The sequence below is a fragment of the Callithrix jacchus genome, chromosome 21 (genome assembly GCF_049354715.1).
Source record: "Callithrix jacchus isolate 240 chromosome 21, calJac240_pri, whole genome shotgun sequence".
NCBI lineage: Eukaryota > Metazoa > Chordata > Mammalia > Primates > Cebidae > Callithrix > Callithrix jacchus.
The window spans coordinates 40,442,598-40,455,184 of NC_133522.1; the positions used below are offsets into that span (position 1 = coordinate 40,442,598).

Here is a 12,587-nt window from a genome sequence, read left to right on the forward strand (position 1 = left end):
CATCAAATAACTATATTTATATCATCATAATGCACACTCTCAAGTTGGATTTGACCCTAAGTTGTGATGTGATGTGATTATATTGGGAGGGTGTGGAGAAGGGAAGTGGGAATATCACCTGCTCTAACAGGAAGTCAGTAGATAGAGAAGCCAGTGTCTTTAATGTAGGCTATCTCCTAGTGGGATTGGTATTAACCGACTAGAAGATCTCCGAGAAGATTATCCTGCTTTCCGTACTCCCCATCATGTGTCATGAGCAGTCCTGCTCTAAGGCGTCTCATTAGCCTGGTAGTTTGCACCCACAGCAGTCCCCTCAGAAAAATACAGTAGCTTGAAAGGCACAGTCCATGAGAAACAGTCTTCTACAGCTCTTCCTTTTTGAAAGAATTTTGTTTTTTGTTATGCTGGATGGCAAACCAAATAACATCTGATTATATATCCAAATGCAGACTCAACTCCTTGCGTTTTAAAAACACATTTCATATGTAGGCAAAAGAGCTCTTGTAAAGGTGTAGGCTACAATTTGATTTTTTTTTTTTTTTAAGCCAGAGTTTTGCTTTGTTGCCCAGGCTGGAGTGCAATGGCATGATGTTGACTCACCGCAACCTCTGCTTTTTGGGTTCAAGCCATTCTCATGCCTCAGCCTCCTACGTAGCTGGTACTACAGGTGTGCACCACCACTCCTGGCTAATTTTTGTATTTTAGTAGAGATGGGGTTTCACCATGTTGGCCAGGTTGGTCTCGAATGCCTGAGCTCAAGTGATCTGCCCACCTCGGCCTCCCAAAATACTGGGATTACAGGCATGAGCCACTGTGCCTGGCCTGCAATTTGATTTTCACCAAGAATCTTTGCTTTTACATCTCTTGTTTTCTGGGCGTGTGCCATTTCACTCTCTTGTTCGGGATGATGTGGAGCGAACCCATTGAGAGCCTGCTGCAGAGATGAAGGAGACGGCAGCCTGTTAGGGACACTCCACGGCTCTCGCCTTCCATTTTCTTCTCCAGCCTCTGACTGCTGCAGGGGTTGTATGTGCACTCTGCTTCTGCACCCACTTCTTCCAGGCCCCATCTCCTTCCATACCTTAGTCTGTTCTCACATTGCTATGAAGAAATACCGGAGACTGGGTAATTTACAAAGAAAAGAGGTGTAATTGGCTCATGGTTCCACAGGCTGTACAGGAAACACGATGCTGGTAGACCTCGGGAAATTTATAAGCGTGGCAAAAGGCAAAGGGGAAGCAGGCACACCTTACGTGGCTGAAGCAGGGGGAAGAGGGGTGCAGGGAGGTGCTACGCACTTTTAAACAACCAGATCTTGGCTGGGTGTGGTGGCTTATACCTGTAATCCCAGCACTTTGGGAGGCTGAGGTGGGTGTCAGGAGATCGAGATCATCCTGGCCAACATGGTGAAATCCTGTCTCTACTAAAAAAAAAAAAAATTAGCTGGGTGCGGTGGCACGTGCCTGTAGTCCCAGCTATTCAGGAGGCTGAGGCAAGAGAATTGCTTGAACCTGGGGGACAGAGGTTGCAGAGAGCTGAGATCACGCCACTGCACTTCAGCCAGGGCCACAGAACGAGACTCTGTCTCAGCAAACAAATAAACAGATCTTGTGAGAACTCTACCAAAAGAACAGCACTGGGGGGATGGCGCTAAACCATGAGAAACCACTCCCATGAGCCAATTACCTCCCACCAATCCCCACCTCCAGCATTGGCGATTACAATTCAACACGAGATTTGGGTGGGGACACAGATCGAAACTATCTCCTTCCAGTTTCTCAATCTAGTTCTGTGAATTGTGTAGTGGAGTGTAGGTAACAGCTGTCTAAAAATTAAGGAGCTACTCTTCACCTGGTGCTAGAACATACTTTTCATTGGTGAAGGTCTGGTTAAGCTCTACTTTTCACTGGCATGTGTTCTTGCTTATTTCTTCTAAAACAATAGCAAAAACTAATATGTGTAGGGCGCTTACTACCCTATCTCGCGGCGGGTTCTGTGCTAAGTGCTATATATCTGTGATCACAATTTAACTTTTATAACAAGCAAAATGAGCAGGAACTCTTATTATCTCTAGCTTACAGACGAAGAATCCAAAGACCAGGAACCGTAAGTAATTTGCTCACCTGGTTTGCCAGCCTCCATAACACATCGCCGTCCAGTTCCGCCTTTAATTACCAAAGTGTAGACTAGCACACTGCTTTGATTCTCCTCTCGGCCAGGAGAATTCAATAGTGACGTTAAACAGAGGCTGCGTTAGAAGATTGGCCTCAGTTCCCTGTTTCCACCAGCAGGTGGCACCGTCTCCCAGCGGAATGCTTATTCGAACGTTTTTGCTTCCTTTTCTGCAGAGGCACGCGCTCAGTGGCACCATCAGAGCATTCCTTTTGGCCGGGTTTGCCTATCTCGTTCAGTGAAGGCCACTCATGAGGACAAATGGTGTTAATGAGAAGCTGATGTGGAGTTACAGAGATCCTTGAATTTCTTTAAAATACACCTAATAACGCTAACTCTGCAATAATTTGTAGATCATTTTAAATCTTCGCCATCTTCTCTTGCCACCCAGTGTGCTTCAAGCCACGTGGTTCAGAGCACCATTTAATGTGAAACTCCAATTTTAAAACAAGGTGAACCTTCGCTTTACAAAACCGTAAGATAAGTCACAGAGTAATGACCACCCACATGATCTTGAAGTGATTTTGATTGAGTGAGTGTAATCTCCGTGACTGCCATTTAAATTGGATTCAAATCCAGATGGCTCCACTCCTATGTCTCCAGACCTCTTGTGCCCCGATTCCCCTGGCTAAGTTCATAGTACCTTCTACATGGGTATGGAGTACTGGGGTTGTGGCAACGATTACCTGAGGTTAATACAATAAAAGCACATGGCAAGCACTCCTCAATGACAGCCAATATAAAGACCCAATCCTCCCAATTCTAAGCATCCCCACCATGATAGGAAAGGATCTTTTGGTAAACAGAGTTTGTTTAGCTCTTGCTAGGTCTTTAAATACTTGCTGGGAGCCAGGCATGGTGGCTCATCCCTATAATACCAGCGCTTTAGGAAGCTGAGGCTGGAGGATCCCCTGTGGCCAACAGTTTGAGACCAGCCCGGGCAACAGAGCAAGACCCTATTTCTACAAAAAATAAAAATTAGCCAGGCGTAGTGGTAAACACCTGTAGTCCCATTATTTGGGAGGCTGAGGCAGGAGGATCCCTCAAGCCCAGGAGTTCAAGGCTGTAGTGAGCTATGATTGCGCCCTGCACTCCAGTCTGGGTGACAGAGTAAGACTGTTTCAAAACAAACAACAACCAATAACAAAAGCTGAAACCCCAAAACCTCTCTGATGGACTTCCATCTCCATGTAGTACCTTAGTATACTTGCAGCCAGTTTCCCTTTTACAAGACAACAATGTTATTATAAAGTCCAGCACTTTGGGAGACCGAGGCGGGTGGATCACGAGGTCAAGAGATTGAGACCATCCTGGTCAACATGGTGAAACCCCGTCTCTACTAAAAATTACAAAAAATTAGCTGGGCACGGTGGCGTGTGCCTGTAATCCCAGCTACTCAGGAGGCTGAGGCAGGAGAATTGCCTGAACCCAGGAGGCGGAGGTTGCGGTGAGCCGAGATCGCGCCATTGCACTCCAGCCTGGGTAACAAGAGCGAAACTCCATCTCAAAAAAAGAAAAAAAAAGAAAAAAGAAAAAAAAAAAAAGAAAATGGTCCCATGGAGGAGTATTTACACAACATTTAGCATATGGGCAGGTCTTCAGAACACAGCACTTGCCTGGAATTATACTGACTGCCTCAACGCAAACCAACCACCCAGAGATGGCTATTCTCAGTTCCTCTCCTCCCCCTCCCCCTCCTCCTCCTCCTCCTCCTCCTCCTCCTCCTCCTCCTCCTCCTCCTCCTCCTCCTCCTTTTTCTTCTGGTTTGAGACAGAGTCTCACTCTGTCACTTAGGCTGCAATGCAGTGGTGTGAGCTCAGCTCACTGCAACCTCTGTCTTCTGAGTTCAAGTGATTCTCCTGCCTTAGCCTCCAGAGTAGCAGGGACTACAGGTGCATCCACGCACCCAGCTAATTTTTGCATTAAGTAGAGATAGGGTTTCACCATGTTGGTGAGGCTGGTCTCAAACTCCTGACTTCAGATGATTCACCCACCTCAGCCTCCTAAAGTGCTGGGGTTACAGGTATGAGCCACCGCACCCGGCCCTTCCTATGTGTTCTGGCAGGGAATGCTGTTGTCCCCCAACCCTACCCTAAGAGGAAGACTTCTCCTGGGGAGAGATGCTCACTGTGCTCAGGCCCTGCCCTGACTAGAGCTGGCAGAAAGGGTCCCAGAGGGAGAACTTGTGCCACTCTGCCCAAAGCCAGAGTCCCTGAGGCACACACCCCATCAGGCACCAAGGTTGATTCCAACTGCCAGTTGGTATTTAACTTTCCATATATGATTAGATTAAATACGAGGGTTCATAAAAGCCTAGGATTGCAGACTGCAGTTGTAAGGGCTTAGATGGTCGTAAGCTGAAGGTGCCCAGCTGGCTGAGGCTTATGTGCAACCCAGAAGGGAGCTCGCTAACGCCAGCAAGAAGGTTCAGAACAGCCCAGCTTTGGAAAGGAATTTCATCTTGCCCACACGCTGCATAGGTAAGTCTTAGTACATATCTTTATTTTTTGAGAAATGAAGTAACAAGCTTATCTTTTCCAGAAAATGATCAAAAGAATGGTTTTCCTGGTATATGGCCTGGCTCCCCCATCCACTCTTCCTTCTTTCCTGCTTGTGTTTTCCTTACTTGTTTCTTTGTTCATTGACTTAGCATGAAAATTTGAGAGTTTTTTAAATGGGGGATTCATGGTAAATGTGGGTAATCACACTGTTCTGTCTTCTTGATATAAAAATGAAAGACTTTGCTGCCTTTTGTCGGCCCAGGTGACGCGAGTGATCCATCATCTTTCAAGAAAAGAAAACTCTGGACTTTGGGGTCAAATGGATGCTACTTTCCTAATAGTGTCCTGATTGCCCTTGTCATGAATAACACACATTCGTGACAGGAACGGCTGGAATTAGGGGATCATTCTGTAGCCTGGAGACAGGGCACAACTAATGACACGTGTAAGCTCAAACCGTGGTCTCCGTCTTGTGTCCTGTACCCAGTTGAGCTGACCGGTCACAGCAATGGAAACGGAGAGTTACTAGAATGTGTGACCTCTGCTGGGATAGTCAGTGCTGGACCCTGGCTGCGGTGACATGGGTTCTAGTCCAGGCACTGTGGCCAACTTGAGAGCCCCGTCATCTTGAACAGGTGACTTAAGCCCTCCCGGCTGTAGTGATTCCACCTATCAGAGAGCAGGCCAGCCTAAATCATCTTCTGGGCCCCACCTGTGCCAGGACTCGGCAAGAACCATTCGCTGGAAATGTAGCTCCTGCTAGGTTGAAACACATGAACTGCCCATATTTGACCATTTCTAACCTATATAAATGGCTATTTCATATGAGTCCAAAGAATATAAGTAACATTTGTCTTAGTATTACTAAAGTAAATGCCTATTATGATATTCTAAGTAGGGGTAGGATAAGTGTGTGTACCAAATACGGTTTGTTTTGTTTTGATTTTTCAGATAGGGCCTCACTCTGTCATCCACGCTGAGTGCAGTGCTGCGATCATGGCTCACGTGGCTTTGTCCTCCCAGGCTCAAGTGATCCTCTCAAGTAGCTGGGACTATAGGAGTGGGCCACCTACATCCAGCTAATTTTTTTTATTTTTTGTAGAGGTGGGGTCTCACTACATTGTCCAGGCTGATCTCGAACTCCTGGATTCAAGCAATCCTCCCGCCTCAGCCTCCCAAAGTGCTGGGATTACAGGCATGAACCACTGTGCCTGGCCTCCAAATATGGTTGATGCCTATCAGTTAAATAGTAATTTTGGGAATAAAAAAATTGAAGTCAATTCACTTATAATTTGAATGTCTTAGCATAATGTCCTTCAATGAAACTGCTTTCACACACTGTGACTGGTGTTTTCCTGTGGTCAGGGAGCAGGCATGGACCACTCAGCCACAGCTCATGCATCCGAATTCAAAAAATGATTCCCTTTTGGATCCTATTTATTTGGCCTGGAGGGGTCGGCACTTAGGTATTTAATCCCCATAGGCCCTTTCCCTCCCTGTGATTAAGTGTTATCAAAAAGCACCTCCTGACCTGCTTAGCAGCGGGGCCTTTGCTCACATTAGAAGGGTTGAACAAATAATGGGCAGTCGGGGCCACTTAGCTCGAAAAGGCTGGTGAACGCCGCCATGGCTGCACCTGGAAATCAACCCTGTGACTCCAGGGGAATTCAGCACTGAAGTCCCTCATCTCAAAGACCTTTTGTGGCAGAGATTCTTGGATGGGCCTTAGGGGGCCCAGGAGTCCCCTGAAATTCAATGTAGAGCTTCCTATGTGCATCTCTATACTTTCTTGGGGAAAAATAAAGTCACATGATTTTATTTTACTTTTCGAGGGATCTGGGACACTGCCCCCCACCCAATTCCCACACCCCTTAAAAATAAATTATGAATCACTGTCCTGGTAGTTTCCAATTGAATTCCATAGAGAGAGGAATTCACCTAATCTTAAGTAAAGATTTGCTCTGTGCCCATTGCTGTGCAGGGTCCTGGGATTCAGAGATGATTAAAGCAATCTCTGCTTCCAGGGGTTCAAGCTCTCCTGTCACTGGGTCTCCAGTTACTTAATCTCACTAAACATGGTGACGGCAGGAGTTTATAGAGTGGTTTTGAGGATCTCATGAATAAGCACGTAATATATGCGCAATTGAAAAACTAAACTAACACGGTCATTTGCAGAGGGGGCACAGAAAAAGGGTCTCTGCCTAGACCGGGGGAGGTCAGGGAAAGTCCTGTGGATTGGTGACAACTGGTCGGGGTTCCTACAAAAGAAAAAGAACTACATCCACAGAGCCAGAGCTTGTCTCTTTATTTAAAAAAGGCCTGGCACAGTGGCTCACACCCGCACTCCCAGCACCTTGAGAGGCTGAGGCAGGGGGATCACTGGAGCCTAAGAGTTTGGTAACATAGTGAGACCTCATCACTACTTTTTTATTAGAAAAAAAAGTTAATTAAAAAGAAAAGGGTGAGAGAGCCAGTGGCAAAGTCCACTAGTTTTAGTCCAGTGGACTAAAGCCAGCTCAGCTAACTTTTACAGCAGACTGTAATTTTCAAGGGGAAAAACGCATCTCTGTTACATTGCTTAGGAAGTGTGCTTGGTATACACCTTGGGGGAATCTTATCTATTTGTTTAGTTTCCTTCCAACCCACCAGTCTGTGTGCACAGGAGAGGGAGAGAACGATCTTAGAGCTCTCTAAGTAACAGAACTTAAAATATCAGACAGAGAAGAATATATTACCTTGGTGACAGTAATTCTCAGGGAGGAAAATCCCGGGGAGGTATGCTCTGTGGGAGAAATGCCTGCAAGTTTGTTTAATAGGTTTGTTTATTCAGGTAGTATTGAAGTTCCTTTCCCAGACAGAAGATCTGAAACTTCTCTTTTCGAGAAGGAAAGAAAAGTCTCGTGTTTAAGAGACAGGCACGTCTTTAGAACAGCAGCAGGCAAACCCCCGCTGGGTTGCTGGGGCTTTTACTAATTGCTGGTTTACCGCCTGTCTGTGCTCCTTCCAGCTTTGTTGAAACCTGTCTAGGAACCGTGTTCAGCTCCATTTTCTGAGCTCCCTTATCTTTCTATCCATCCCTTTTACAACTCTTGGCACATTGCATTGTGTTGGTTTGGTTCCTCCCATTCAGCTGAGCCTCTCACAGAGTTCCTGCCATCTCTGCCGTTTCATCACCCGGTATAGTACCTGGCACTAGGAATTAACATGAATCAAATGTCCGCTGAGTGCCTTCTATGTGTCAGACATCTGCTATCACGAGCTAGACAAAGTCGGCAGTCATGACAGCCGAGTGGAAAAGTGAGACCCTAAACCCCCTCAACCAATCATCAAACAATAAACCACACACATACACACAGGCACAATTTATATACACACACACTATATATGTTATATACATGTATGTATAAAAAAATCTTTTGCCTTGCAATCATCTGCCTTGATGTTGTATCTAAAGCCCCACAATTCTCTAAAAACAGAGATGTATAAAAAAGCGCACCTATATAATTCTCTAAAAACAGAGAGTATAAATGAGTCATTACTTCATTTGACTGACATTTGTTGAGTGCTTGTTATAAATATGGCACTATTCTAGCTGGTGTGAAGTTGCCAATTTGTTTAAAAAACAAGAGTAATATAAATATATATGCACACATTTAGTTCCTGCATATATGAAGCGTGCTTTTGAAGAATAAGGCGCTGTTGGAGAAAAATGATGATGGTGGTGGGAAATGATTTAGAGAAAAGCCAGGGAAGTCTTCTCAGAAGTGACGAGGAGGCTGGAACCTAAGGAATGAGGAGGTAGAGGTGGTAGAGAAAGGCAAAGCTATTCTGGGTTGAGAGAACAGAATGTGCTGCTGTCCTGAGGCAAGAGAGCTTACGACAGGGCGCGAAGATGTCAGCTGTGACCCAGCTGTAGTGAGCGAAAGGTAACTGAGGAGGTGGTCAGAAACCTGCTCAGCCAACCGGGTAAATACTATTAAAGAATTAGGACTTGATTTTAAGAGCAACTAACCATCATTTTAGAAGCAAACAAATGGCACTATAATTTTCCCTTTCAGAAGGGCGCACTGGCTGGGTGCAGTGGCTCACGCCTGTAATCCCAGCACTTTAGGAGGCTGAGGCGGATGGATCACCTGAGGTCAGGAGTTTGAGACCAGCCTGGCCAATATGGTGAAATGCTGTCTCTACTAAAAATAAAAAATGAGTCGGGTATGGTGGCACATGCCTGTAATCTCTGCTTGAACCTAGGAGGTGGAGGTTGAAGTGAGCAGAGATTGTGCCACTGCACTCCATCCTGGGTGACAGAGTGAGATTCTGTCTCAAAAAAAAAAAAAAGTGGGGCACATTGATGGCTATTGAAGGCAGAGAGGGGCACATACAGCCCCAAAGAGATGGCCGTGGGGAGGGCTATGTTGTATTACATTGTTGAGATTGTATTATCCAGGTGAGAGATGCTGGCAGCTGGGCAGCGCCAGTGGGGATGAAAATGTGAGATGGATTTGAAAAATAGGAATAGTCGCTCAGATTGTCTCTTGGCATCACTCACCTAAAATGCTGCTTTCAAATATGGATGTAAACACCCCTCCCTTTAGGATACTTGGGACAGTGTGTCACCTAGACATAGGGGATGGAACAAATTGGACAGTCTGTCAATGCCCCTTGCAATCTTTTCCCTTGATGGTATATCAAATGCCCCACAATTCTCTAAAAACAGAGAACATAAATGAGTCATTGATTCATTCAACTGACGTTTGTTGAGTGCTTGTTATGAATGTGGCATCATTCTAGCTCTTGTGAGGGTACTCATTTTTTAAAAAACAAAAGTAATGCAAGATTACTGATGAAAATGTGGAATATGAGAAAAGCATAAAGAAGGAAAGATGTATCTTTAAGTACACCCCCCACTGTTAACATTTTGATCTATGTATTTCTAATGTTTTCTCCATTTTCATATATATATATATACATTTACATGCAATGCAGATATCAAAGCATATATATAATTTTGTCTGCCATTAAAATTTTTATTGTACAATAATCATGCATTGTAAAAATAGTGAATAAAATGTATACGGTCAGTATAAAGACCAACAAAATATGCATTCAATCACCAGCCAGGTTAGGAAGAAATACTATCACTTCTCCCCCTGCAGCTCCCTCCCTCCCTCCCCTTACATAGCCAAATCCAGAAAAGATCTGTTTTCCTAACCTTGTTCACCTGTTTTATTATTTAAACTGCAGCAGGAGGGAGACATGCCTATTTTATCCAATTTCACACGGACGCTGGAAGGCATCTTCCAAAGGGTTTTTATTACTTACATGGACGACTGGCGCAGGAACATGACAGCTGAGCAAGAGGCACTCCAAGCCAAAGTGGATGCTGAGAACTTCAACTACGTCATCTTGTACCTCATGGTGATGATCGGAATGTTCTCTTTCATCATTGTGGCCATCCTGGTGAGCACCGTGAAGTCCAAGAGACAGGAACACTCCAACGACCCCTACCACCAGTACATCGTGGAGGACTGGCAGGAAAAGTACAAGAGCCAAATCTTGAATCTAGAAGAATCAAAGGCCACCATCCATGAGAATATTGGTGCGGCTGGGTTCAAAATGGCCCCCTGATAGGGGAGAAAGGTAGCAGGCCAACACCTGACATCCAGACATGAGATGCCAGTGCCACGAGGCAAATCCAAATTGTCATTCTGAGAAGAAAGTGAGTTCCTGGTTCTCTGTTGAGAATTTTCATGGAGATTATGTGGTTGGCCAATGAAGATAGCTGACGTTTCAGTCTCAGTGATTTATTTTGTGCTGAAGTATTGTTGGAGTAGTATTTTGTGCTGAAGACCTCTTTTATTTTCTGGGCAACTAAATGTCATTTTAATCAATTCAATGGTAAAAATAAAGCCAAATTGGAAGTAAAGTGTCTGGGCAGTGGCCGTGGGACAGAAAGGAGAGATTTACAAAGCACTGAATCTTCTTTCACATGAAACATCATTTGTGTGTGACAAATTCCATTCATAAATAACCCAGATGTATTATGTAGAAGCTGAGGCTCAAAAGCTACCACTCGCATATGAGATTGACATAGGGGCATTTATATATAATATTAATTCATGAGTGTTGAGTCTCAAGAGATGAATAAATGAACCATAAGGTTACTTTGTATTTATTGTTTTCCTGGCCTTTAATCTATTTAGAAATCTTAAGACAGAACCAACATTTCTCCTTTTTCCTTTGAGACAGTGTCTTGCTCTGCCACCCAGGCTGGAGTGAAGTGCTGTAGTCTCAGCTCACTGCAGCCTTAACCTCCTGGGTTCAAGTGATCCTCCCAGCTCAGTCCTCCCTAGTAGCTGGGGCTACAGACACGTGTGCCACCACACCCCGCTAATTTTTTTTTTTTGTAAAGTCAGGGTCTCACTATGTTGCCCAAGCTGGTCTTGAACCTGAACAAACATTTCAAAGGACAATCCATACCAGAGAAGTCGAATGTTTAAGAACTACCCAGTATAACAAGAACATATTTTAAAACTAACATTTAAAGTTCTGCAGAGAATTAATCTTAAAAAGTTATTATTATTTAAGGAAAAAAGTTATAATGTTGCATTATAAATGTATTCTTTTGACTTAATTTAGTTTTCCTCTGTTTACAATTACTTATTTGCATTTATGTTTAAGAAACTAAAGGTTCAGAAAGGGTCTAAATTGCTGATGCCTTCTGAAGACCTAGACAGGAACTACTTAATATTTTGTACCACGGGGTGCAGGATACATAGAATGTCAAGGCTGATCATTCTACTGTTGGCAGAACACTTCATTTATAGATGAGATAACTACAGTCCACTGAGAGGAGATGATTTCATTCACTAATTCAATCAGGCAACATTGATCTACTTGGTTCACTGGCCTAGACCCCAGGAGTATAAAGATGAACAAGGCCGGGCACAGTGGCTCATGCCTGTAATCCCAGAATTTTTGAGGCCAAGGCGAGTGGATCACCTGAGGTCAGGAGTTCAAGACCAGTCTAGCCAACATGGTGGAACCTTGTCTCTACTAAAAATACAAAAACTAGCCAGGTGTAGTGGCAGGTGCCTGTAATCCCAGCTATTGGGGAGGCTGAGGCATGAGAATCGCTTGAACCTGGGTGGCGGAGGTTGTAGTGAGCCGAGATTGCATTACTGCACTCCAGACTGCGTGACAGCGTTAAGACTCTGTCTCAAAACAAAACAAAACAAAAAGATGCACAGGATCCCTAAGCTCAGGGATCCTCATACAGTAGAGATGGAGTCAGATGCTAAACATTATGGTACAATGTGACAAAGCCCTAACAGAGATCAATGAAAAAGGGATATGGCCAGCCAGCGCAGGGACAGGAGGGCATGTCTAACACAGGTCAAGGTCTTCTTTCTCAGAGGAGCTGAGAGGAGCAGGTCAATGGCAGTAGAGAGATGTGGGGCCTCACCATTCCACAGCTTCATGCCTCCTAGTTTACCCTGTTCTCCCCCTGACACCCCAGCCAAGGCACAGCAATAATAGGCAAGGCCTCAAGCCTCAGGGCACTAGGACAAAATTGAGAAAAAGAGCTCTTCTTCAGAGCACGCTTGTAGGACTCCTTACTCCAACCACAAGATTTGTCTCTTTAAAATTACAGAGTGAGATATACAAGGTATCTACTTCCTAATAACAGATTTGCAATCATGCCACCTGAAGCATTCAGTCCCGTGTTAGAGAAAACCACCCATATTCCAAGAGCAGATGTAGGAAGAACAGCCTCCCTCCTCAGATCAGAAACCCAGAAATGCTGTCCCACCCAGAAACATCCATCCCAGAGAGCCTAGAGCAGCCATTAGGCTTTAAATCCCAGGACTCTGCTCTGCATCTAGACAGAAATCCGAGGTTTCTATCAGGTGACAA

The 12,587-nt window shown here is 44.7% G+C and overlaps 1 protein-coding gene across 1 annotated transcript; it reads left to right on the top strand.

Annotated features, from left to right (window-relative positions):
* The first annotated feature begins 9,802 nt into the window (after positions 1 to 9,802).
* Positions 9,803 to 10,830, top strand: KCNE2 (potassium voltage-gated channel subfamily E regulatory subunit 2). The gene has a single exon (XM_035283002.3). The coding sequence runs from the start codon at positions 9,927 to 9,929 to the stop codon at positions 10,296 to 10,298; it is 372 nt and encodes a 123-aa protein (XP_035138893.1). The 5' UTR covers positions 9,803 to 9,926; the 3' UTR covers positions 10,299 to 10,830.
* Positions 10,831 to 12,587: the final 1,757 nt, after the last annotated feature.

Excerpts from the sequence above, each read along its gene's own strand:
- KCNE2 (XM_035283002.3), top strand. The coding sequence starts at position 9,927 with ATGCCTATTTTATCCAATTTCACACGGACGCTGGAAGGCATCTTCCAA.